The sequence below is a fragment of the Cygnus olor genome, chromosome 1, assembly GCF_009769625.2.
Source record: "Cygnus olor isolate bCygOlo1 chromosome 1, bCygOlo1.pri.v2, whole genome shotgun sequence".
Taxonomy (NCBI): domain Eukaryota; kingdom Metazoa; phylum Chordata; class Aves; order Anseriformes; family Anatidae; genus Cygnus; species Cygnus olor.
The window spans coordinates 21,703,740-21,728,118 of record NC_049169.1 but is presented as its reverse complement, the minus strand read 5'-3'; the positions used below and the strand labels follow the sequence as shown (position 1 = coordinate 21,728,118).

The 24,379-nt window shown below is 42.5% G+C and overlaps 2 protein-coding genes across 5 annotated transcripts in view; both read left to right on the top strand.

Annotated features, from left to right (window-relative positions):
* MAPK11 (mitogen-activated protein kinase 11) overlaps window positions 1-4,030 on the top strand; it is a 33,872-nt gene extending 29,842 nt beyond the window's left edge. For 3 of the 4 annotated variants that reach the window (XM_040549572.1, XM_040549570.1, XM_040549558.1), the window contains exon 12: window positions 1,937-3,455. In XM_040549572.1, coding sequence (XP_040405506.1) covers window positions 1,937-2,010 — 74 coding nt within the window. In that variant the 3' untranslated portion in view covers window positions 2,011-3,455. Of the gene's footprint in view, window positions 1-1,936 lie in introns of all 4 variants that reach the window. The other variant, XM_040549566.1, reaches the window with a different exon arrangement.
* Window positions 4,031-11,861: 7,831 nt separating this feature from the next.
* The window catches only part of MAPK12 (mitogen-activated protein kinase 12), a 33,997-nt gene continuing 21,479 nt past the window's right edge, over window positions 11,862-24,379 (top strand). Inside the window, exons 1-3 of the mRNA XM_040549548.1 lie at window positions 11,862-12,088; window positions 12,552-12,681; window positions 22,832-22,890. Coding sequence (XP_040405482.1) covers window positions 11,973-12,088; window positions 12,552-12,681; window positions 22,832-22,890 — 305 coding nt within the window. The 5' untranslated portion in view covers window positions 11,862-11,972. The remainder of the gene's footprint in view (window positions 12,089-12,551; window positions 12,682-22,831; window positions 22,891-24,379) is intronic.

The following is a 24,379-nucleotide window of genomic DNA, read 5'->3' as shown; positions in this document are numbered from 1 at the left end:
ATTATTTCAGGAACAATCTTAGCTTAACACTTTCTTAACTGAAGTGATGAACTGGAGGTGAGTTATCTAGGAAGGGCAGTGTATCCTGCTGCAGTATCATAGTTTTCTATATCATTGTCTTTTTTGGAACTACAGGTGAAATTCCTTCTTTATACAGGACAAAACCAGGCCTGAAACAGAAATCTAAAAACTGTGCTCATGCATGCAGGACACGCAGCTCTTCCTCCTGCCCATATGTTTAGCTTGGGAAAGTAACTCTTATTTTCAAGTACAATATGTGCCACATTTAAGTAAGATGACATTAAAGGTCACAATTTGCATAAAATGTTTGTATTGTTAATGAAATATTGACCCATTTTCTGAAGTGGCATATTTCTCCTCTTCTGTTCAAATTAAAAGTGGTGCTTGATCCCAAGAGGCACTGAGCAGCCAAAGTAAAATGAGATTTCAGGCACTTTGTCTCACACATTAGGCACTTTAGAGTTTCCTTGACCTCCATTGCACACTGCTGAGGTTTGCAGCCTAAGCTTATACATTTTTTGACACGTTTAATCAGTTAGATAATATTTCAAGATGCAGAGGCCAAGAGAATGCCATTCAGAGTTGAATTCTCTGCACTCTCTCTCCTTAGCTGCTGGTTCCAGTTCTACATCTCTCAGCATAACGTCTGTGCTGTTAGCTAACTAGGTGGCATGAGAAAGAGTAAAGAGCTTCATGAACATACAGTACACAGCCACCAGGAATAATTTATATTACAGTCCTGGGCATCTGATTTGTGAGGGCACAGGCTTACTCAGAGTTCAGCAAAGACTGCTCTAACATACCTGGCTGCCTGTGACTAGATGCTATTTTAATAGCTGCAGATTGATCACTGAGTCACCTAACAAATCCTTCAGCCTCAGGGATCCACACATGGAATTTCTTACAGGGAAATTCTTCAATTGTTAGTGAAGCTGGCACACTGGTCATTGTACACCATGCTACAGCATAACACAACCAAAGTGTAATCAAGACCCAGCCCTAAGATTTGTACATACTTCTTAGAGCAGAGCTAGGTCCACTTTTATGTTTAATAGCTGTCTCTGACAGATCTTTTTAATAAAAGAGCTAATAAACACAAGTTTGATATATCAGCGTTCGGAAAACAGATCCTGAAGTAATGCATTGTTGGCCATTCATTTATGTGTGGACAGGGTTTGGTCCTTAAAATACACTATCTAACTTGAGAAAATACATAGGAGGAATCCGCTGACAGCGTATCCCATTGCTGTGCAAGGTGCAAAACACAAAGTGACTGTCAGCGTGAAAAGACAGAGGGCTCTTCCTGAAGCAGGGTAAAACAGCAGTGACTCCATGTTTCTAGTTAAGCTTTTCTTGATGAAAGTAGAACTGCTACGTGCTTGTAAGACAAAAGAACATTTTGTCAGAGGGCCTTAAAATTAAGCTAGTTACGATAAAATACAAAAAAAAACCACCAAACCACCTAGATACAAGGCATTAGTACAGAATTGCACATGATTTATGTAGAAGGCAATTGACTGAGCGATGATAAAGAACATTCTCTGCAGTTAAAAGAGCACATTTTAAAACCTGCTTGGGTGCTTTTGGAGATGCCACTTTACATTACATTTTATCTTCTATTACGTCACTTTGGCAGGTCATCTGACAGCATAATTGATGTTTCCATTTCAGGCCGATGTGCTTTAGTAATTAGGTGAAGGGGACAGGCATGTTTTACAATAATAGCGAGTCTAATTTATAATCTGAAGTTAACAGAAAGATTCATAGTGAATTCAGTCTGGGTTTGGATCTAGAATCTAATAAGGCTGGAAATACAAACTACAAGTCACGTGCATGTATTTAACAGTTTTGTCTGGAATATTTTTCTTTTAAAGAGAATAATAATACTTTTCTCTCTCTTACCCCCTTCCTACAGAACTTACCTATGAAGAAGTGATTAGCTTTAAACCACCTGACCTAAAAATGGATAGCCTGGAAATAGAACAGTAAATACAGGCAGCTGTGTTTTGCCTTGCTGCACTATAAAGACTGTTAAAATATAACCATACAATTTAACCTGTGTTCAAACGTAGATTTTACTATCCAAAGATGTTGGAGAAGATGTGGAAAAGCAGATGCATTATACAGAAGCCAGATGTTGTCTGTTTTGGGGTTTTCTTGCCTTGTAATATGAATGTATTCCCAATTCATAAAGGGTGATAAAGAACTGCTTCGTTCTGACAAAATTATGCACTGAGTTCTGTTCAACTGTGTTTTCTGCATGTTTCGTCTTATCAGTTGTATTGCCAAAATGAAGGTGACATTTTAAATTAATTTTAAAATTGTACATTTAACGCATGAATGTATACAAACATAAACATAGAATTCCATAAAAGTGATCCATTTTTTTCTGGCATTAGCCTAATTTTATCTGTCCATTTTCATTTTATTTATAGTTAGTGCCTTTATGAAGAGAGGGCGTGGTAGTGAGATAGACAGAATATGCATACGTAGTCATATCTGTGGTGGTCTTAAAAAATTACTGGATGTCTCTCAAACAATCTAACACCAGTTCAAAGTCAGTAAAAAATAAATCCCTGTCTTCTGTTGCCATTAAAGTGTCTGTCCTCATTCTTTTCCCTATACATATTTTTATTCTGCACAATACCAGTTTGTGAGACCATTTTAATTCTTGCTGGTACCCCTAAGCATGCCGTTGGTGGAGAGCTGGTGAACTTGCACAAGTTTCCAGGAGGGTGCCCTGAAGGCACCCCAGGATGTTTCTAGTTTTCTGCAAGCTTCAGCAAAAGCTGTCACAGATCACAGTGCAAGGATACTCAGTCAAGTTCACAACTTTGAACTCGATATTATTCATTATCTTATTTCCCTTCATTTGGTCCTTGAGAAAATAGTCTAAAAATTGCCACTGGAAAACAAAACAAAACAAGATTTAAGAACAGTTTGCAGATTTGTGAAACACAAAATATCCATCTTGACAGATTTTCTTTCTGGGCAAAATTTTAAAGGCTTTCCAGCTCTGAAAAGCTGGAAAATTAAATCTTAATTAATAAATTGCAGGATAGACCACATACCAAGTTGTATTAAAGAATTTATTATATCAGTTCCCCATTGAAAGCATAATACTACAACAGGAATATCCTTTGGCATGAGGCGTCTTGTGGTTTCATTGCTGTGTCTTTCTCACATAGTGGTGAATCATGGTTGCACAAACTAGTCAACGTTCATTTTTGTGTCTTGTTCTCACTGTCAAGGTCTCATTTTGTAGGTGGCTTTTTATATTATTTACATTTTCTTCAACTTTTGTCATTTAGATCCAGTTGTACAGCTATTATATGACCTAATGAATTCTACTGCATTTATTTACCTTCCTCTGTATCTTTTCTATGTAAAAAACAAGATCTTTTTCTTAATAAACAGGTAAAAAAAATCAAGTCCAAGAACTTTTATTTTCCACAGACACGTGATGTGGTATTGCTTGTCTTCTTGAAAAGTAGAACTAATCGTTCCATCTAAAACATTTGTTCCTCATGTGTGGTCTAACTGGTGGACTTTTGTTGATAATGTTTGCAGTTACCTAATACTTACCTTCAGTAGAATGCAGCTGTTTGGATTCAACGTTCTTCAAGGCTTATTAACCTGAAAGTAAATGCTTGCATGGATTTATTGGGAGTCCTTTGAATTGCTGTCTGGCTGTCATTACATCAACGTCCTTCGAAGCTGGATGAAGCCTGTAATAGTCATTCAGCGATTGTCTGAATTTCATGCTAAATAGGTGAAAAGATTATAAATCCTTAAATGATTTGTCTGACTGTGCAATGAAAAATAATCCCTCAGACATGTCTTAAGTATATATTTTTTTAATTTGCTTGTTTACGACTTAACAGAAAAATAGTTTGGTGCTTTATTTTCTCTGAAATCTCATATTGAGGTTGCTAGCCTGATCTGCAGATATGCTCCAGCTGGAAGGGCAAGAATGAAATGAAGAAATTTCCTGAAAACCCTTCACATCAAATGATAATGAGTTTAGTGTGGGTTTTGTCCCATCATTTGTTTAATCTGGTTTCCTGGCTACGGGGGTGGCCATCACCAAATGTTTCAAAAGAATGTGTAAAACTCCATGGTAGGCACATAGCAGACAATCTCTGCTTGACATATCTCTACTAGTTAAGTAGAAAGACAAAGTTTTTTATCGCTTCCAAAATTTGTTCTCCTGGCAACTCTGAATCTTCTTTAAAATACCAAACAAAAAATGTATTTCAATTTCCATTCGCAGATGTAATTTCTTCTAGGAGATAAATTATGTAGGAAGAGCACAGTCATAGCCACGTGCAAACTAATCAGAGGTGACAGAGTGATGGATAACAGGAGCTCAGCTATTTTTAATGAAATACCATCATAACCCACAAATCATTTCTCATTTTAATGTTAAGAAAAATGGTAGTGAGAGAGATGTTTCTTTCCTTGATTTGCCAAATCAAGGCAATTTCTTAGACCTAAAAGCCACTAATTAATATATTTTTCCTAAAACAGGTAGCAGACTCCCTTGTGGAGATGCGGGAATGCAGTGTGGGAAGTTTATCAGTTCCCAACAGCAGGACGGGGTAATTGGAAAGCCAGTACCCCACTGAGACCACAACATGGACGGCTTAGTACTAAAAATGCTTATCATCTGAACACAGATGGGGAAAAAAATCCTTTGTCAAGCAACAGAAACAGGCCAACAGAGGTAACCATTTAGGAGCGAGGTCTTTTCACGGCTGGTGAATGTGTAAGATCACTTAGAAGTAATTTGAAAGAGCAGAATAAATAATTATATAATTCGGGATTTTATTTCATTTTGGCTTTTTTTTGCTAAAATGTCTTTAACAAAGGAATTGTTCACATAGCCCAAGTTTTACTTTCAAAACATTTCTACAGTAGAGCCTGCTAAACTGTATTTTTTGCAATTTCCTAAGACCACTCGTTGTTATAATCGTGCTTTTGTATGTTCTTTATATATGGCACGTACATTTGCAGAGAGTGCCATAGGCTGTAGCCCACAATATATGATGGCACTTGCCATCCCTGCCCACCTGCAAAGCACAGAATTAATTCTCAGCAAAACATGGACAAACAACACAGCTGTACCTCAGCTACTCCCGTTGCCGCTGGAGGAAAACATCACAACTCTCAGAGGACTCTCACTGGTTAATTACCATCATTGTTAGCAATTTACTTCTCATCTGAATTTACCTGATTTTAGCTTTCAGTCATTAGATCTTGTTATCCCGCTACCTGCTAAATTGAAATTACCTCTAGTATTTATTATCTCACTCTAATCAGCATTAAGTGCAGCCCCAAATCTAGTAATTTTATCATCATTGGAAGAGGTCTTGCAGAAGGAAAAAAAGTCTTTTACGTTTAGCTTGATCTTTTGACATGCATAAGTATACACTACATTTCTTTTTAAATCTGCATCTTCATTTTTTTAAGCTACCTCATCGGCATCTCTAATTTACAAGTCTGCTGATAGAAAGAAATCCTGACGATGGTTTAGAAGAAAAGCACAGCATTACAGGGTATCGCTTGCCATAATACGCAAAACTCCCTCCTCCCAGAAAATACACAGTGGGTGCACAAGTACAAAACAGCAGGGTTACTAATAACTCTGGGAATATACAGAAAACAAAATCAAATAGAAAATGAGGTGATCAACGCTGGTGTATGAAGAAATATAATGCAATAATAGGTCAATACCTATTAATTAGACAGCATTGTTGCAGAATTCCCATTAGTGCTCTTAGTGTTTGTTTATTCATTTATTTATTATTTATTTGGTACAAAAGACAAAAAGATACAAAAGCAAAAGGGAAGGAGGTTCAGTTCACTGCAAGACTACATGGAGAGAGCAAGTGCTCACCCCGGGAACGGGGGGGACGGGGACAGACAGCTGTTTGAAGGACAGGATATTGGCAACAACAAAGTCTTTGACAGAGGTGGGGAGCAGTCAATACAAAAGCCACTTCCTTCCTTTCTTCCCGTCACATGAGCCCCTGGATGATAAAAAGGATGCCGACGTCCACCTTCACAACACCCACAGCCTGGTCAAAGATGAAGCTATTGAAAATGACCTATTTAACTGCAGTCCCAAACCACTTTAGAGTAGCCTTTGCTACATCTGTAATTGCTGGCCTGGCTCAAGAATCCCTGCCAGGTAAGTGGTGATAAACATTTAGCTCTTGCTAAAAGAGAAAGGTCCTGTAAGTTGGATGATTTATGTCCTTTGCTAGCAGCAGAAAGGAATTCAAGCTAGGCAAGCTCAGCCTCATTAGGAAGGAACTAATCACAACAGCCGTCAAAGGAGCTGCTTGCTTCTCCTGCCCATGAACCAAGCTGCTAGCATCTGCAGATACAGTGCAACTCTCTGAAGCTGGTTCTCAGAAAATCTGCACGCTCTCACAAAGTGAGCATACCCAGTGGCATTCATTTCTGACTCTTTGACATTGATTGGTTTTCAATACTGAGTGCTGTGTGCATTACTAAATGGGACCCGTGTAAGTAGGCAGAGACGAAAAGCCTGAGGATTTTATGTGACAAGTATCAAGAGGGTCAGAAAGCTGCATTAGTGTAGCTGTCATTGACCTTCTTGCTCCTGTAGTATAAAATATTGAGCTGACATGTATAAAAGGTTCTACGTTGTGAATAAAAGGGGGGATATCCTGTGAGCTTCCAGTGCTAATGCTGATCTTCGAACCAATACGATCCTTAATCCATTATACAGCAAATTTCTACATAATGAATGAAACTGTTCATCAGGCTTCAATCCTGCGTGCATACAGATGCTTCGTTTTGCAGTCGCATGGTCCCTCAGCTCCAGTTACTGTCACCAGTTAACACGGGCATTGTATAGAGAGGTTTTAGCTCGTCCTTTTGGATTCCCATTTGATCACTGAATGCAGTAGCACCTGAATCTCAGTGGCAGCCATGATACAAATACACACCGAATCTGCCCTGCCTGGCAGCCTCCACTGAGCCATACTTCATCCCTGGTGGAATAATATCCTGTAGAACAGCGCTAAGATAATATATTCGTATTTCATACTCGTTTTATAATAGAGCCCAAAGGCTCAAACCAAGAATAAACCCTAGGTGTTACATTCTGTGCTAAACTAACACAGCGTACTGACGTCCAGTCCATCTTTCTCATCAGCATCAGTTGGAAATGCATCAAATGAATGCAGTATTAAGGAGGATGGGGAACATGGGCAGGAGTACCATTAAGGTTGTGGTGATATGAACTGGTGATGCACACAACTATGTAGGGCCAAATAGGTAAAAGCGATCACCCTATACCCGTAACTGTACTTTTTGTGTGATTTTTGAATTAGCAATGGAAAACTCTTCAAACCAAGAGTGTTTTGTTTATATACAGATTAAAAGCAGCACTGCTTCCTCCCTGCTCCCGACGCTCCAAAACCAGACAGAAACACAGATTCCTTCTCACACATCAGTTTATTTTAGGAATCAGTAGCAGAGAGCCTTTAGGCATGATCTGAAGTCAAAGAGCTACGAGAGCGTGACAAGGAGTTGTTTTATACATACCTAATGCTAATCTCTGCACCTGGCTTTGCTTCTTCCATCCCACCTCCAGCTGGGATAAATAAAGAGTAGGGGTAGTAAATAATGCAGTAACTTCTCTCTCAGTACCTTGAACAAATGAAATGCCCAGTCTAAAAAACTAAAATTAATTTTAAAAAAGCACTTAGGTGGTACATGTTTATTTCTACCTGCTCACTGTATTCTCACAGTATGGCTGGGCCCCCAAGTCTCCGTGTTACAGAAACCGGGATTCAAGCACCCTGCTCAGAGGTCACAGAAACAACGGAATAGTTGCAAAACACTTGGCAACAGCTCCAGTGGGGAAGGGTGTGGACACAATCGCACAGGAATACTTTCAGAAGAATATCGGCGTTTTTGTTTAAAGCTTTACTTTTCCTTGTAATAAATTAAATTGATTTGCTTCCTCCACAGCAACATACATAAATAGACAAGAACAGACTACTTTTTGAAGGTGGGGATAGACAGCTGTTTAAAGAAGTAATATTCTAGGAATCAGCCTTTGACGATTCAGCAAAATTTCGAGTTTTACTGCCTTTTTCAAAGTATGTTTTACTGAACTAAAGTATTCACATGTGAAATACTGCCAAGATGAGCTTGTTTTGACCACGTGAAAGTCATCTAAAAGATATGGACAGTAAGGTGGGAAGGAGCTTGATTTTTCCAAGGACCTTGTCTGATCTTCTGCTTTCCCCTGTTGCCAGTGTCTGGGCTGGGGGATCACCATCACCTGTTCACACAGATGCACCTACTTCCCTCAGGACCGGCTGTCAGCTCCCAGTTTATGTCCTGACAAACTATGCCGTGCCATTTTATCACTGTTAAACTCTTTGTTCTGAGCAGTTACCATGCAACTCTCTCACCGGACTCTGTAACTACTCTTCCTCTGCAGAACTGCTCAGGCAGAGGTGGTTAGCTTCTCCACTGCTCTATTAGAGAGCTCCTTCTGCAGCACAGAAGCCTCATGTCCAAACTGGAGTGGAAATTGAGTTATCAGTCCCTGGAGGGAGCAGAAAGACTGCTGTACACATCCTATCTATCTCGTATGTTTTATGGCTGATGGCAACCTTCCAACACATCGAAAGGTGGCTCTTTAAAAAATGAAAAGAAAAGAAAAGAAAAGAAAAGAAAAGAAAAGAAAAGAAAAGAAAAGAAAAGAAAAGAAAAGAAAAGAAAAGAAAAGATATCAACATGAATGTTTCTTCCCAGAAACAACCTTCCCAACTTCCCCCATCCCTTTACAGGCCGGGCACTTTTATTCATGATGTTGAAGGAAGGTCTCTTTGTTCTATAAGCTTTACAATAAATGTATGCCAAAAGCAGAAACATCTGAGAGCATTCCTTTTTTAATTAGCCCTGTCAAGCACACACTGCCTGGGATAAGATATGGCTGTAGTATCATGTTGGTGTAATCGCAACAGATTGTCTTTGGGAAAATACAATATAATATATCCAACCAAGCCTAGCAGGATACCAAGACCGATGCATTTTGTGACTGCTGTGAGATCTACTAGCTGTGGATGGATCCAAGTTTCTCTTTTCACTCCTGCCACGGATGCTCTTAGTGGCTTTATTAGACAGCCTCCCTTCTCACAACAGTGCTAATTTCCTGTTCTTTTCAGTAAGTTTATCGGTGCATTTGCTATATGTGTGACTCAATGAGGAAAGGTGGTCTTGAATTTGACCTATGCTGCTCCCTCATCCATCTTAAGCAAAGTAAATCTAATTACTTATGTGAAGGAAAAGCATGGGGAAAAGCAGCATTGGCCAATTTGGTCACTGAATTTAAAATATCTTAAGAAAGCTGCTCTGTAATCTTCTGAACTTCTGCACAAATGTGATGTCTTGGTGCTGGGTTAGTATTTTCACCTACATTGTCAAAATCATCCACTTTCTGCCTTGATAAAAAGCGGTAAGAAAGCATCATTTTGCTATGACTGGATTAAGGAAAAATGAGCCGTAGACCAAAAGTAGAACAAATTCTCATTGTATTATATACATACATATATATTTGTCATTAAATGTAATTTAAATAATGGTGTCGCTCAAAACTGAGTAAGAGGTACCGCTCTCTAGCTTTCACCTCGCCCATACCATATTTCACTACAGCCACCATCAAAATGCCAAAGAGTGCATAAAGGTGATGTCAGAAATTAAAAAGCAAACAAACAAACAAAATCTGCTGGGACTGCGGGTTTGAAAAACAAATGTGTACCATTAATCTAACAGTTGACACGAGCCTTGCATTACCTGCCGAGTGTCAGAAGGTTGGTTTCCGTTCTCATTAAAACAGGGAGTCAAACAGGTCAAATATCAGCAGAGAGCAGCACTGGAAAACACCTGTATGGTGGAAGGATGTTGTGAATTTGTATCTGATATGCAAATAATGGGAGGAGGCAGGGCAGGACTGATCTCCCAGATTTAGTAGTTACACACAGAAAGGTCTGGACCCCTGGCAACTACCAAAAAGGCCTCGGGAACAATGAAACTTGGCCAGATTGCCCCTCTCTAGCTAAGCCACAAAACGAATTCTAGTGACAGGAAGTCTGAATTACCTAACCTCAGCAACATTGCTCAGGGGTGAAGTCAGACAAAACAAAGGGCAAGGATTCTAATTATATACACACAGAGAAAACATAATGCGTTTTTAAAAGTAGGTCTTTGCCTTACACATGCTGGACCAGGCCTATTTACTACCAAAACACCGTGAAGGTTGCTATTTTCCATCTTCCAGCACTGCAGTGGTTTTAAGCACGTTTGAACTGTTTCATATCACACCAAATGTGCAGGGGATCACTTGCTTTAGCAACTAAATTAAGGATACACTTGTTTCTATTTAACAATATTAAATATTGTTGAAACTTTGGGTCTGATCCTGAGGTGAAGTGGGAAGTCCACAGCTGCGCAGCTTTGTGCAAGGGTGATTTGAAAGCTCACTTTTGTACTCCCAGCTCTCATCAGACTAAGTTACAGCCCCTCAGTGTATGTGTGGGAGCCACCAAGGACTGTCATAGCACAAAGACATTCACTCCCTTACTTCTCCTGTGAGCAAACACTTCTGCACACACACGGAGCTGCAGGAAGAAGGGGGTCAGGCACAACCCCTCTGTCTGGCTGTGAAGGATTGCCCCGTCCTCCCACTGTCCCTGCTTACTTTTCGGAGTTTCTGCTGCTGCTTGTGCCCTTTGTGTATGCAGCACCTACTGCCTGGCATGACCATCATGTATTTCTGTGCTCCAGTTTACCAGTAATATATCATACGGGTCAGAAAAAAAATTCAGTGGCCTCTAAGAATATAACTAAATGCAGTTTTTCTCCTTTATCTGTAACTGTCGTTTCTTCTTCTTTCCACTTTTATTTTTTGTCTTATATCCCTTAACGCTTTCATTAAAAGTCAGCTATCAAATCCAAAGCTCTAACACAGAATGAGCCCAAAGGTGCCACACCGCGGTGTGTGTATACACGAGAAGAAGGCTGGGATGTATTTGCTTTCAGCTTCATAGCAAGTACTCAACACACCCCTAATTCACGCCAGGATTTCAACACGTAGCACGGCACGTGCTCGCTGAGCCTCTGCCACCACACCAGCCATCCATTTGCTCCTGTCAGCTCCAGGAACTGTCCCAGTTCCAGCTGCCACCGCCGAGACCGATTTCATGGGGGCAACGACTGGAATTGGGAAGATCTCTTGAGCTTTGCAAAAATACATGTCACCCCTCCAAACCCACAGACACGAGGCAGCACACAATGGTGCCAAGAGGAGCAGATGGATTTTAAGCGTGTCCTGCTACAGCAAAAGCCTCACCCAGCACCTTTGTCTGGGTACACACCGCCAGGCACACACAGTGAACCACGCTGGGCAGCTTGCCGTCCTCCACCTCGACAACACCTGCGGGTCACCGGGCCCTCCTGTGGGTCTGGCACTCGGTGTCTCCGAGGGAGAGCCGCCTGGGATGTCTGTGGGGTGTCCCACACCCCCTTGGCCGCGTTACTGAGGGGATAAGAAGCGCCAGAGCTGCTGAAAGAGCTCCTCACACGGGGCCACGGGAACGCCGCGACCACGGAGGCGGGCTGAGGCGCTGCCACACGCCGCTCCTGCCCTACCTAACCGGCACCTGCCGTGGCCGACACCCGGCTCCCGGCTGCCCCGGGCCGGCTGGCGGATCCCTCCCGGTCCCCGGGGCAGCCCGGCCGGGCTGTGCGGGGCAGGGGCGGGCAGAGGGAGGGAGCGGCGCCGAGGGAGCGCGGCCAAGCCCGGCCCCTCGCCTCGCCTCGCCTCGCCTCAGCCCGGCGCTCGCCTCCCGCGCTCCCCCCGGGCTCTTTGTTGGAGGGTGCCGGCAGGGGGCCGCGGCACCATGTCCTCCCCCAAGAACGGCTTCTACCGCCAGGAGATCACCAAAACCCTCTGGGAAGTGCGGGACCGCTACCGGGACCTGCAGCCCGTGGGCTCCGGCGCCTACGGAGCCGTCTGGTGAGCGGGAAGGGGCAGGGACAGGGCTGCGCCCCCCGGCCGAGGGAAGGGACCGGGGGCCGGGGGGGAGCCGCGGCGGAGCGCAGCCCGCGGCGCTTTCGCTTTGTTCCCTGCTGCCAACTTGTTCCGGTTGTGGGGACCCAGGCGGCCCCGCCACGCTGCCGGCTCGGGTCGGGGCCCCGCGGAGGTCTCCGCCGTCCCCGGAGCTCGTCCCCGGGCGGGGAAGCCGGGGGGGTGCAGGTCGCCCCCCTGCGCGGGGCAGCGCGCTGAGGGCTGGGCAAGGTGAGTGTGCCAGGGCAGGGCGAGTGTGCCAGGGCAAAACAAGTGTGCCAGAGCAGAACGAGTGTGCCAGAGCAGAACGAGTGTGCCTGGGCAGAGTGAGTGTGACAGCCCTGTGGGGCGTTGGGGTCGGCGATGTCGCCTCGGTCCTCGCTCACCAACCTCTGCTCCTGTTCCCCCGAAGCTCGGCTATCGATGGAAGAAACGGTACCAAAGTGGCCATTAAGAAACTGTACCGCCCGTTTCAGTCCGAACTCTTTGCCAAGCGAGCCTACCGAGAGCTGCGCCTCCTGAAACACATGAAGCACGAAAACGTGAGTTCGGTCACCGGCAGGTCCCACCCGGGGCAGCGGCTTGCACGCACTAAAACAAAAAGAAAATTGGCAGAGCTGGACTAGGCAGATGTGTAGCTGCGTAGTGTTCAGGGCTCTCTCAGCGAGACTGGCATGTCTGTCTTTGTCTGTCTGTCCTTTATCTCCGGGTGTCTGCTCACGCAAAGTGGAATCCCCTGTGGGAGTCACCTTTTCATTTCTATGTAGGAAGGATTGGGGGGGAAAGGTTAGGACCACAGTGCTCAATCTGTGCTCAGAGCTCACAAGAGAAACCAAGAGACCTGAAATTACATCTTCATCACTGCGTTCACATGAGTTACAGGAGAACGCAGAGCATGGGTCTGTGCCTGCGTATCTCACGTGACAGCATCTCTTTTTCTGAACTTTCTTGAAGGTGGGTATGGTACACGTGCGTATCTTTTGGGGGGAGTAGGGTTTTGTTGTTTATCTCTCATAAAGTATTTGAAAGTTTTGGTTTTGTGCTAATGTGAAGCAGGAAATGTTGGGGAATGACTAAATAATTTGCTTACTGGGAAGCAGAGACCAGGATACAGAACTCGGCACAGATTCCCATGCAATATGAAAGAACAGCTGTAGAAAGAAGTGTTGAAAGTGAATGAGATAAAGATACTTAGTCCCAACAGATCTGTGTGAGAACAGCTTTTGTGGAATTGAAGTATGAGAAGGGTCCCAGAATGGACTGGGAGGATCACAGTTGTGGCTTCAAATGCTGGTTTTGGAGAGCGTATGTGGCAAAAAAAAAAAAAAAAAAAAAAAAAAAAAAAAAAAAAGGGGGGGGGGGGCAGAGGAGGTCTTTTTAAAATGATGCCTAAGAGCCTGGTTTAAAATGTTAATGATGTGGGAGATTAGAACATCACTCCGTTCAGATAGCCTTCGAGGCAAGCTACAAGACTGAAAATGAGTTGGAGAGAAATTAGTACTAACAGTAGCCAGTCATAGTCATTTAACATTATGGTATTAATGTTCTGAGTACCAGCAAAATGTAGGTTCATTTTGAAGAATAATTGGTGGGAGATGCTGACTGTCCAGAAAAAGCAGGCCTCTTTGTAGCCTGAGGATTTTGTGTTTAACATTTTAGTCTGAATCTTTTAATGTATTTCATCATTTTCTTTGATGACTCTTTTGAATTAACTGCTTCTAAACCACTATTGTATATATTAAAGAGTTAACGCTTGCAGGGAACTTCTGTGTCATATCTGGGCTTTCTACTCTCTGCATTTTCTTTACTGAACATTTGGGAGCAGATCAGCTCATGCAGTTGCCAAACTCTTAACCGTGTCCAGAATTTGGAGATTATTTTTCTTCCATTTCCCAGAATAATCTGTTGGGCAGCATTTTCCACTCCTGGCTGCTTTTATGTAGCGTGTGCCCTTCAGGGTAATGCTCTGGAACCCCACCACAGCCTTGTTAGATAACTGAAGAGTCTAGAAGAAAATGCTCACTGGGGAATGTGAGCATGATTTATAAAAGTTACAAATCAGTATAGGTGGAGGAAAAGATTAATTTGTAGTCTTAGAAAACAGTTTGGGCCACAGAAAGAAAAATCTCACCTTGGTAGTAAGGAAGAGTTTTACCGTGAGTTATGGCATTTACTCATTAGAGAACAATAACTGTAAAAATGATCACTCAAGGGATTTGTGGACACTGTAGAGAGAGAAGCTGTCTCCACCACCCATCCAGTATGAGGCGGAAGTGGCAGTACTGCCCTTTCCGAGAATTTCCATCCACCATTCCAGTCTCATACCATTCATTTCACCCACTGTGAATTAGGACTAGCAACAAAGCCTTTCTGGATTTCTAGCCCCCATGCTGACCTCGGGGTACTCCTTTAACCATTCCACCCATCCAAAATTAGACCAGAGTGGCAGCATCATTCCTCATAAGGATTTTCAGGCCTCCCCCAAGTCTTTGATCCACCACCAAAGACATACTTTTTTGCATATTACTATCAAAGGATGGATTTACAGAAATGTGTAGCATTTTGATCTTCTTGTCCTTCCTTATTCACATCAGCAGTCCCCAGCATGTTGTTCACACTTTTAATGTTACATACAATAGGGGCAGGACAACCGCCCGTTCTGTCCTTGCCATTGTGGTTTCCATGGGCTGTTGAGTTTTGAATGGGCGCTACTCATGTGAGTGAATATCTCCTTATAACAGGAAAAAGTAGAACAGTGATTTAAATATTGCTCCTGATTTTTTAGTTAACTGTTATGTTATAGCATACTTCTGCATAATAGCAGGCATCCGTCTTTCTGGCTGTAATATAAGCAACTGCTATTAAGAAAGAATAAAATTGAAGTAATTGTTTCAAAGACCACAATAAAATAGCGATGACACTAAGATCTCTTTCTTGGGTGTTGGTAATCCAAGTGTAAGTAGTGGTGTGCAATAGCCAGTCTAACAGAACTGCCGCTATGGATTGGATTTGGGGTGTTGTTGCAACATTGCACTAATCTGCCAGTACACAAGTCTTCCTCTTGTTTCTTCCTACCTCAGGTTATAAACTAATTCATAATTTTGTTTATATGATAGTTAAGGTGACATCCAGGTCACTCTTCTAGTCTGTTTTTCTTTTAAAATGACTTGGGTAATCGTGATGCACTTGATGGCAGATTACATGAAGAGTGCGATATTTTGTCCATTCCATGACACGCTGTGGTAAAAAATAGCATCTCTGATCCATGAAGGTGGCAGGAGATACCTTTAAACCCGTGCCACAGCAGTACAATTCATCAGTTTGCCTTGTTTCAGTGAAGAAAACCGAAGAAAACTTCTGCTTGATACCCTGGATTACCTCCCTTGTTGATCCTTTGAAGAGTATGCTCATTTATTTAATGTGGAACATTTGTAGGATGACCTGTCATCTTGTAAAAGTAAATATGGGAGTCATCCTTCTGAATTTTAGTGGAATTGTATTTTACCTTATAGTAAACTAGCTCACAGGTCAGTTTGCTCACCTGTTTAGGCATTTTCAGGTAATGGTGCTTGCAAGGATGACCATCTCTCAATTATATACGCTAGATCTTTGTGCTTCCTAGTAGCTCTCTAGCAGCACATTACTGAAATGTCGTGAGGAATATTTCTGTATAAGCCGTGGAAACTTGGTAGTGTGGGACTTATCTTCACCCCTTTGCAAACAAATCCAGGGGAGGAGTGGTACTGAGGACCGTGGGGTAGAGGCCGTGTATGAAGAGGGTGAGGCCTGGCTGTTAAAAGATAAGGCACTGTCCTTAATGGCACTAGTACCTATTTTCTGGGAGGTGTTTTAGTCTGAGGGGAGCTGGGATCTTTTACAAACGTCCTAAGCTACTTGTGCTGCCTAAGAAGTAATTTAATCCAGATCAATTCCTCTGATACTGCCAAAAAGAAGTTACTTTCCAGTGGGATAAGCTGCCGGATCACCATAGCTGCATAAACAGATATTCTGGCAGAAGAGGGAATGGTGTGAAAATGACGAATAAAAACAGCTAAGGCAGAATGAAGAATGCACTGTGGGGTTTTGTTGTTTTTGGTTTTATTTTTCATGCATTCGTGCTAGCTTGAAGTATTCATCCCACTACAGCCTTAACAGAGCTCTCTCGTTGCTTTGGCATCTACTGCATCCTGCAGAGAAAAACAGACTGTTTACCTTTAGGAAGCTTTTTGCAGTAGCGCTGCTTTTGTTCTCTGCTTCTTTACATTTTGAGTTCATTTAACGTGAGGCCAGTTAAAACTATCTGTTATGGCTCTGACTTAAAACCAGCAAGAGAATGGAAACCCTGCCAGTGTGCTTGCTTGGGTCCTGGCTTTGACTTTCAGACACGTGTGTAGGTCTGCATGCGCGTATTCCTCTGAAGTCAGTGGAGATGTCTGTGTTTGTAAAATTAAACCCAGGCAAGTAAGCAGAGGTGCAGACCCTTTAGTTTCCTTTGGCAAACGACTTGGATTTTATTGTGCATTTAGACTGGAAGCGATGCTATGATCCCCACTTTTGATGAAGTAACTGCGTCGTGACTCATGCTGGCTCAGCCCTAGTGCCCTGCTCACCTCTCAGCTTGCTAACACCAGCTTTGAAGTTACCATCAGGAGCGCAGAACAGCTGGCAAGAAGAAATGGCATTGGAGAGAGGGAAAAGCAGCAGCTACTGTTAATGTATTGTTTCAGAATGGAGTGTGGGTTTTAGGAAGGCGGTGTGATCGTCTGCCTACATACACATATATCTGTGTATGCGTATAAGCATACACGGTAATTCTGACCCAGTTCTACCAACTTCAATTCTGAATGTGTTTTTGGCATAAAACTTTTGACAAACGCCCGTTAAACATAAGTTGAGTCGGTTAATATTCTACAGATGTTTCTCTTCCTGGAAACCCTGTAAGAGTCAGCTGCAGTATTTGTTTAAAGGTACTCTGTGTTATGCTCTCAGTCATTGCTCTGTGTGGAAATTGCTCTCTGGTGAATTCCAGCATCTGAAGAACAATGTATGTTTTACATTAGGGGAGCCATTCAGCTTTTTTCTCCTTCTTGGAAGAGACTCAGGTATCCAGCAGGCACCGAATTAGCTCTCTCTCTACAGTTATGCTTCTGAGGATGATGCACGCCTTCCATTTTGGGTTAGCCGATAATTGTGGTGACTTCTTTATTTTGACAAAAGTGAGGCTTTTTATTTACACTTACAGAGCGTCAACCAAGGGAGGAGTTTATTTCAGAGAAAATAGTGGGAAATTTTGCCTCCAACCTGAGGAAACTTTCAGACTGTCACCTTTTGCAGTTCAGCCAGCCAGGCACAAGCATTAGAAGAGCAGCAGTCCCTGCACCGTACAAAATCCAACCAAGAAGGGAGTTATAGATGAGACGTGCCTTTACAGACAAAGGGTGCCAAATGTGAATGCTCACTGTATTAGATTTCCTGCAGGAAGCCCTGCAGGACTGCACCACCTAAAAAATCACATCCTTCGAGTAGCTAAGTGCCTGTTAAGTGCAAACTGGGAATCCTGGCTGGAGGTGGCGAATTGCCTTATGGATTGCAAGCAGAAATACAAGTATAGCTGTACAGTTTGTTGCTGTCAAAGTGTTGTAGGGGAGAAACGTTGATGGACGATTTTCTGCATGTTGAAAGCTAAAAAGAGCTCGGGAGCTGACAGGACACCGGAGTCACTTGTTTTAGTACTCAAAAGCCAATAAATCAACGTAGTGATACCAGTTGCTACACGTTCTACTTATTTTTACAAACCCGCCTAATAGGTGTTTTGTCTAGGCTGAGCTTCAGCCACTACCTGTTTGTTCACAGCCCAGCCTTAGATAGCAGTAAAGCAGGCTGAAGTGCTTAGTCCAGTAAAACAAAGTAAGGAGGACAGCAGCAAAACCCAAGCCTTCTTTGTCTTAGGATTGTCATCAAGTCCAAAGTGCAAGTCCACAGGATCTGAATCTGTCGGATGCTGCTCATGGGTCTGTAGGAAGAGGGAGGCCATCCTGAGGCATGGCTTGTGCCTGTGGGCATCCTCTGACTTGCTTTTACTTCACAAAGAGCAGAGAGTCCTCCAGCCCTCAGGACTGCAGCGAATCTGATCAGAAAAGTACTTCTCCCCACTTGTTATTCTCTGCCGTTCTCCTTTCATTCTTTGTTCCTTCACAACTAAGGTTTTAGGGCACTGTGAAAGATGCCATGCTCGTGTTGTCAGCATTATGCAGAAAAAAAGGGGAAGGAGCTCTTCGTCCCCCGGCAGACAGCCCTCAGCACGGTGTAGCAGGGCAATCCCAGGTGGAAAAAAGGTGACTGTAGCACAAGCCTTGTGCTTGATGGTTACGATTATAAAGATCGAGGCTTCTTAGTGTAATAAAAGGATGCAGACGCCCTGTGGTGCGGAGCAGCGCAAGAGCATGAAGTTAAAGCTAATGCTGCAGAAAATGTAATGCAGTATGATATATATAGTTCAGTGTACCCCAGCAGGGATCTCTCTGAAAAACGTACTTGTGTCTGTAGCCTGAGTGCCAAAGCCATTCAACTTCGCTGTGTCTTCATGTATAGCATCCACAACATAAAGAAGCACTTAGTGCATGGGAGACGCAGCCTACATTACTTATTAATTTATACAGGATCGGAGTCTTTCGTTGATGTACTGCTGCTTACACCAGAAATTTTCCTTTACAGAAACCCGGCGGAACAGCCCTCGAACAAAAGTAATAAAATGCATGCAAGTGCATGGGAGTGTAGAGATGAGGAGCTCCTTGCTGTTGTGTGCCAGTGGTGAAATCATGTTTGGAAAAGGAGGCAGCTGTCTGCTGAGAAGGGAAGGATGGAAATCACCTTACAAACACAAAGCTGCTATTTATTTGTTGACAGTAATTAAAATTGGCCAGGGTGGTCAATATAAATGTCTTGTGCAGGGGAATGGTAGTGATTAAAAAGGCTGGAGACACTGCCACCCTCCCCTCACCAGCTTCACAGAAAAGGGACACTATCAACAAAGTCACTGTGTGGAGTGCGAACATACCCACGTAAAACAAGTCAGACCAGCAGAAGTGTAGCTCTGCTGTTACTGTGGTTTTGCTCTGCAGGAAGAAGGGAGAGGCTCGGGGTCATGCTTTCTCCTTTAGACATGCTCTGAGACCAACAAGGAGGGTACTGCAAGGGAGCTCACAGAAATCCAAGTTGTTTTTCAGTCAGATGGGCAGCAGGAAACAAAGTGCATCCTTTGTGGGTGGATTCATTCCAGAAATTGGCTTTTGGCAGAATTAATGGGGAAAAAATGCGGCCATGAAAGGGCAGTGCTGCTGCTGGTTTCCGCAGATGCTTTTCATTGCCGTCCCATGGTGTAGCGAGTTCGTTCCTTGTCTGTGCTTCCATCTCTGATAAAATCAGTAAGCAAGCCGAATTAACACCAGCATTTAACTACAGAACGTTTCACACAGACCTTGGTTATATTTCATAGGTACACACTACGAAAAAGAGATGATTCTTGTCATTTATGTCTTATGGTGGCTTACTTCTGTGCTGGGACAGTATCTTTCAGTACCATAAAGTTTTTACAAATACTGCATTCAATTGAGAGAGAGCATTTCAGACAGACTTAGGATTTTCCATGATATGGAGGAGGGAGTTTCCTACACTTTGCCCAGTTCTTTTCCTTTTCCTGAAGAAATATCTGGACTTGTATCTTCCTCAGAAGATTTATTTTATCCTGTGCCTCCTTGTTCTTAACATATCTGCAGAAAGCAAAGACCAAAATGGAAATACTAATGACTCTGTTCCAGTAAAGGAAAATCGTCCCAAAGCACAGCTATTAAATAAAGATCACCGAGGAAAAGGAAATGGGTCCCTTGCTTTTATTTCTGAACTTTTAGTACAACTTAATGTTTTAAACACTAAAATGGATTTCAGGATTTTTAGAAAGCTCACTTTGGAGAGCAACAAAAGTATTGTGAAATCCTTGGTATGTTAAAAGAGTTTTCTGGTTTGTTATTTAAAATTCCCTTTGACAGGAGCAGAGCATTGGTCTCTGTGGAATTTCTCAATTCATAGGGTTTGCAGCAGTGCAGGCAAATGATCTGCTCATCTCCATAGGTTTGCGACCTCACCTCAGAATTAGTAAGGGTTTTGTATGCCAGGCGGCATAAAGTAACTACTGGACACTGTTTATTTTAATAGAGAAGAAGAACAGAGAATTTTAATGAATTTTAGGGTGATTTTGTTGTTGTTGTTGGGTTTTTGGTTTGGTTTCGGTCTGGCATTCTGTGTATTGAAACGTGTTCTTTATGTTCCTGTATTTCACAGCAGGCATCTGATAACATTTTTGTGTAGCGATGGATGCAGTACAGCGTCCTTATCATTTCATCTTCTGCTCTGTCGGTTCTTTTCGTGGGGTTTTCCCTGCATCATTTACTGCTATATTCCTACATCGTAGAGTTTATTTTCAATATGTTTCATGTTGCTTAGGCAAATAGCTCAGGTAAATGAATGCGTGGAAATATCTCCTTGAAGAGAGCAAGCAGGACTTCTGAAAAAGTTGAAATAGGGAAAGAATTGTGTGTTGGATGAGATTATTGTTAAACTATTTCTGTTAATACTGAAATCTTTGGCGTATGGAGAGCACACAGCTTTTCTGACTGTGTATGTTCTGTGTGTGTGTACACACACACTGCCTTAGGAAACACCCTTGCATTATCCTCCAGTGTTGTCCCATACATCTTCCTAATTCCTCTGTCCTCCATGTAGTAACGGAGAACTTCATGTAAAACTGTCATATAAAAATATACAGATTCTTACTGTGTTATTAGAACTGAAGGTATTGCTTCAAATAACGACTACATCCTCTGTGGGTATAATTATTGTTTTATGGTAGTTATATTATTTAACTAGTTTCATATAACAGTCCTCAGGAAAATATTATTAGTGATTTTTTTAAAGATATATACGGCCACAAAGATAAAGAGCTGTAAGCTTTCTGTCTTCATCTTTATTAGATTTTCTATCTTGTTCATCCTTATGACATTTTGATAATATCCAGGCTAACTGTAGTAGATCCCTTGGATGTGGAAAGGATAAAAATACATGCACTGGGGATTTCATGAGAGTTGGGTATTTTTATTTAAAGCTTTAAGTAAAGGAAGTCTTCTTTCTTTCTTTCTTTCTTTCTATCTATCTATCTATCTATCTTTCTATCATCTTTCTGTCTTTCTATCTTTTACAGCATTTCAGCTCTCTCTGCATTTCTCTTTACTTCCACATAATTTTTTAAAGATCTCCATTTTGAGGAACAATTAAGACACACTAATAATGTCCCAAATATATCCTGCTTTGTTATCAAAGTGAATTTTGTGGTACTTCTAGTACTTTGATGGTAACATCAGAAGACATAATATGTTGTTCGCCACGTTTTCTTTCTTAAAGTTTCTAATTTTGTACAGTTCTAGTCTGATGTGTAATCCCTAAACCATACAGCCAAGGAGATGGGTCTGAATAAGGTTATAAATGTTACAAGTCGTTGAGGAATAATACTTGTATTCTCTTTCATTTTCCATTACTGTTGCTTTCTCTCCCATACGGAGCCTGCCCCAGTGGTTAATGCTCCAGGGGCGTGCTGACAGCAGGAAGACAGGCGCTCCCTGGTGAAGTGGTTAGCTTCCAAAAAAACATTTCAGAAACCCAGCGCAGAACCCGTCTGCATTAACAAGGAAATCGGGGCCAGACGGCCCTGGCATGAGTTTGGTGATGGCATTGTAGTCTGCCTTACAGGCCCGACATCATCATTTTTGTCACAGCTGTTTCGATGCCTTTTCTCGGTGCGGCTTTCAAGCTCTCGGTACCACAGTAACCCTGAACTCGTGGCCTGCCTCTAAAAGCTGCGTTAGAGGAAGCAGCTGCCAGAGGCACGTTAAAGGACCAACCCAAAAAGCTGCTGCTGTAGACAGCGTGCGTTCCCACCAGCCCCAAATACCGTGCTCCAGTACCGACGTGGCAGCCTGCACCCGGGAAAGGCTGCGAGTAGCCCAGTGCCACTGGCTGGCTGCTGGCAGAGCCTCGGCCTCCCCTCCCTGCTCCCGCTGTTTGACACAAAATGCTCTTAAGGAGAACCCAAGATATAAGCCAGAGTAAATCATGTTAAGCTCTTGATAATGCACTCTCTAATAAAAAGAGTTTAGATCTAGTTTCTTGTTCGCGCTCTCAGTTAGGGATTGCAATCTACCTACCTAAATAGCCTCGCGAGTGAAATTAGAAGGTGCTTAAAGTGGTCTGCATTGCTGTCAATGCGTGCCCAGCTGGTGAGTAGCACTTTTGACTGCTTCAGATTATAAACTAGTATCTCTGGTTTATTTTAAACACATCAGCCGTTCAGGTTAAAGGATACTCTCTCCTCTTATATAAAATTGTAAGCCTCTGAACTTTTATTTAGGTAAATACATTATTTTTTTAATCAAAATTGGCCCTTAGAGTTAAAAAATAACACATAACGAAACCTGATGTTGCTAGGCACTAAATCAGGTATCCTTTCTGCCATCTTTATGCCTGTAGTTAGTCTCATTATGAAAATGTTTTTTATCATATTTCTCCACTTACTACGCAGTTCAGGAATCTGTGTTAAGGCAGTATTAATCCATGTTTTTTTCTCTCCCTTCCCCTTATTTTCAGGTCATTGGAATACTGGATGTGTTCACACCAGATGTAACACTGGAGAAATTTAATGACTTGTAAGTTTTGAGTTGTTTTTGTTTGGGAGCAGGGGAGCGTTGCTTGTTTGGAGGACTGGTTGTTTGCATTTTTTAATAATGGGGAATTCCAAACCCGTTGCTTCATGGCTTTTTCTGAATCCCATCTAAATATAACTGTTACATGCATCTTCAAAAGCAGTAGGTTTTCAGACTGTCATTAGAACCAGTCATCTGTTTTATCGGGTGCATAATACTTCTTTGAGGCCTTGGTAAATCCCAGTTTGATGGATTGCCTAGCCCACTTTTTAAGATCTGATTTTGTACCCTAAGGCCCAGACTGATCAAATGATGGAGCCATTCTTAACCAAGCAAACAGTCTGAAAATCATGCCTGCTATATAGCATATCTCCAGTGTGGTCCATCCTAATTCTAAAATTAATTCAAAACTGCTGTTGCTGCTGGTGTTTTTTTGTGAATATCTGAGCTCTGCTCTGTTGTGCTCCCTGTGTGGTTTCCCATTGCTGATTTTACAGTCTCTTACATCTAGCTGAGGGTGGTCTGCACTCCTTCTTGACTTCCTTTGGCCCCATAGGCCAAAATGATCCAAGCAGTACATGATAGAGATCATTTCTAGCACCAGGCATGTACGTCTCTCTGATGTCTCCCTTTTGGCAGCATCTCAGACACCAGATACGTAGTGTCTGTATGGATCCTGCTGCAGTTCTTGTGAATCCAAGTCACTACAGAAACAGTGGTCAGAAATCTCCATTAAGGCCTCTTGGGCTTAATGGAGATTTCATGTTACATTTGTAGAACTGTGCTGGGTTTCTTCAAATGTACCTGCGTTTAAAAAACAACCCAGCATATTTGTATGCTAGTAGAGAAAGCTATCTGACAGGAAGATGAGGAAAACGAAGCACAGAAAACATGGACTAGGTGTTCATACATTTAAGCCACCGTTGAGCCAAAAACAGATGTTGTCCATATTGCCTGTAGTGCTAGCTTATTACATAACGTGTAATAAAATGCACGTGTGTATGATTAGCATTCAAGGATTGCGTTTTAAATGTGAGCCTAAAATCATCCTGCAAGTTTTGGAGGTGCAAGTCAAGTAGGTGAGACACATTTATGGCTAAAACTACAACCTAGGACAAAATTTACTTTCAGGACTTCTGGCAAGCTGTCAGAGATGCGCAGGGCTAGATGTGTGTACATTTGAAACAAAAGTGGAGAAACAGCTTTTGTGAACGAAAGGTCAGATGAGTTATTTGAGGGAGACTTTCCTTTTGCTGACTAGCCATGAGATGTTATCTGTGGCCTGTTGTATAAAGATCAAATTCAAGCTGATTTGTGGGTAGACGCAGCAGAAGTAAGGCAGGTGGTTTCACCAGAGCCAGCCCCCAGGTCTGATCTTATCTGAGACCTTGGGTTTCTCAGCTAACTTCTAGCCCTCCTGTCCAGAGGGGAGCATGCTCCTACTCTACCTGCTGCTCTATCACCTGCTCCTCTGCTCTACCACTTAGTATAA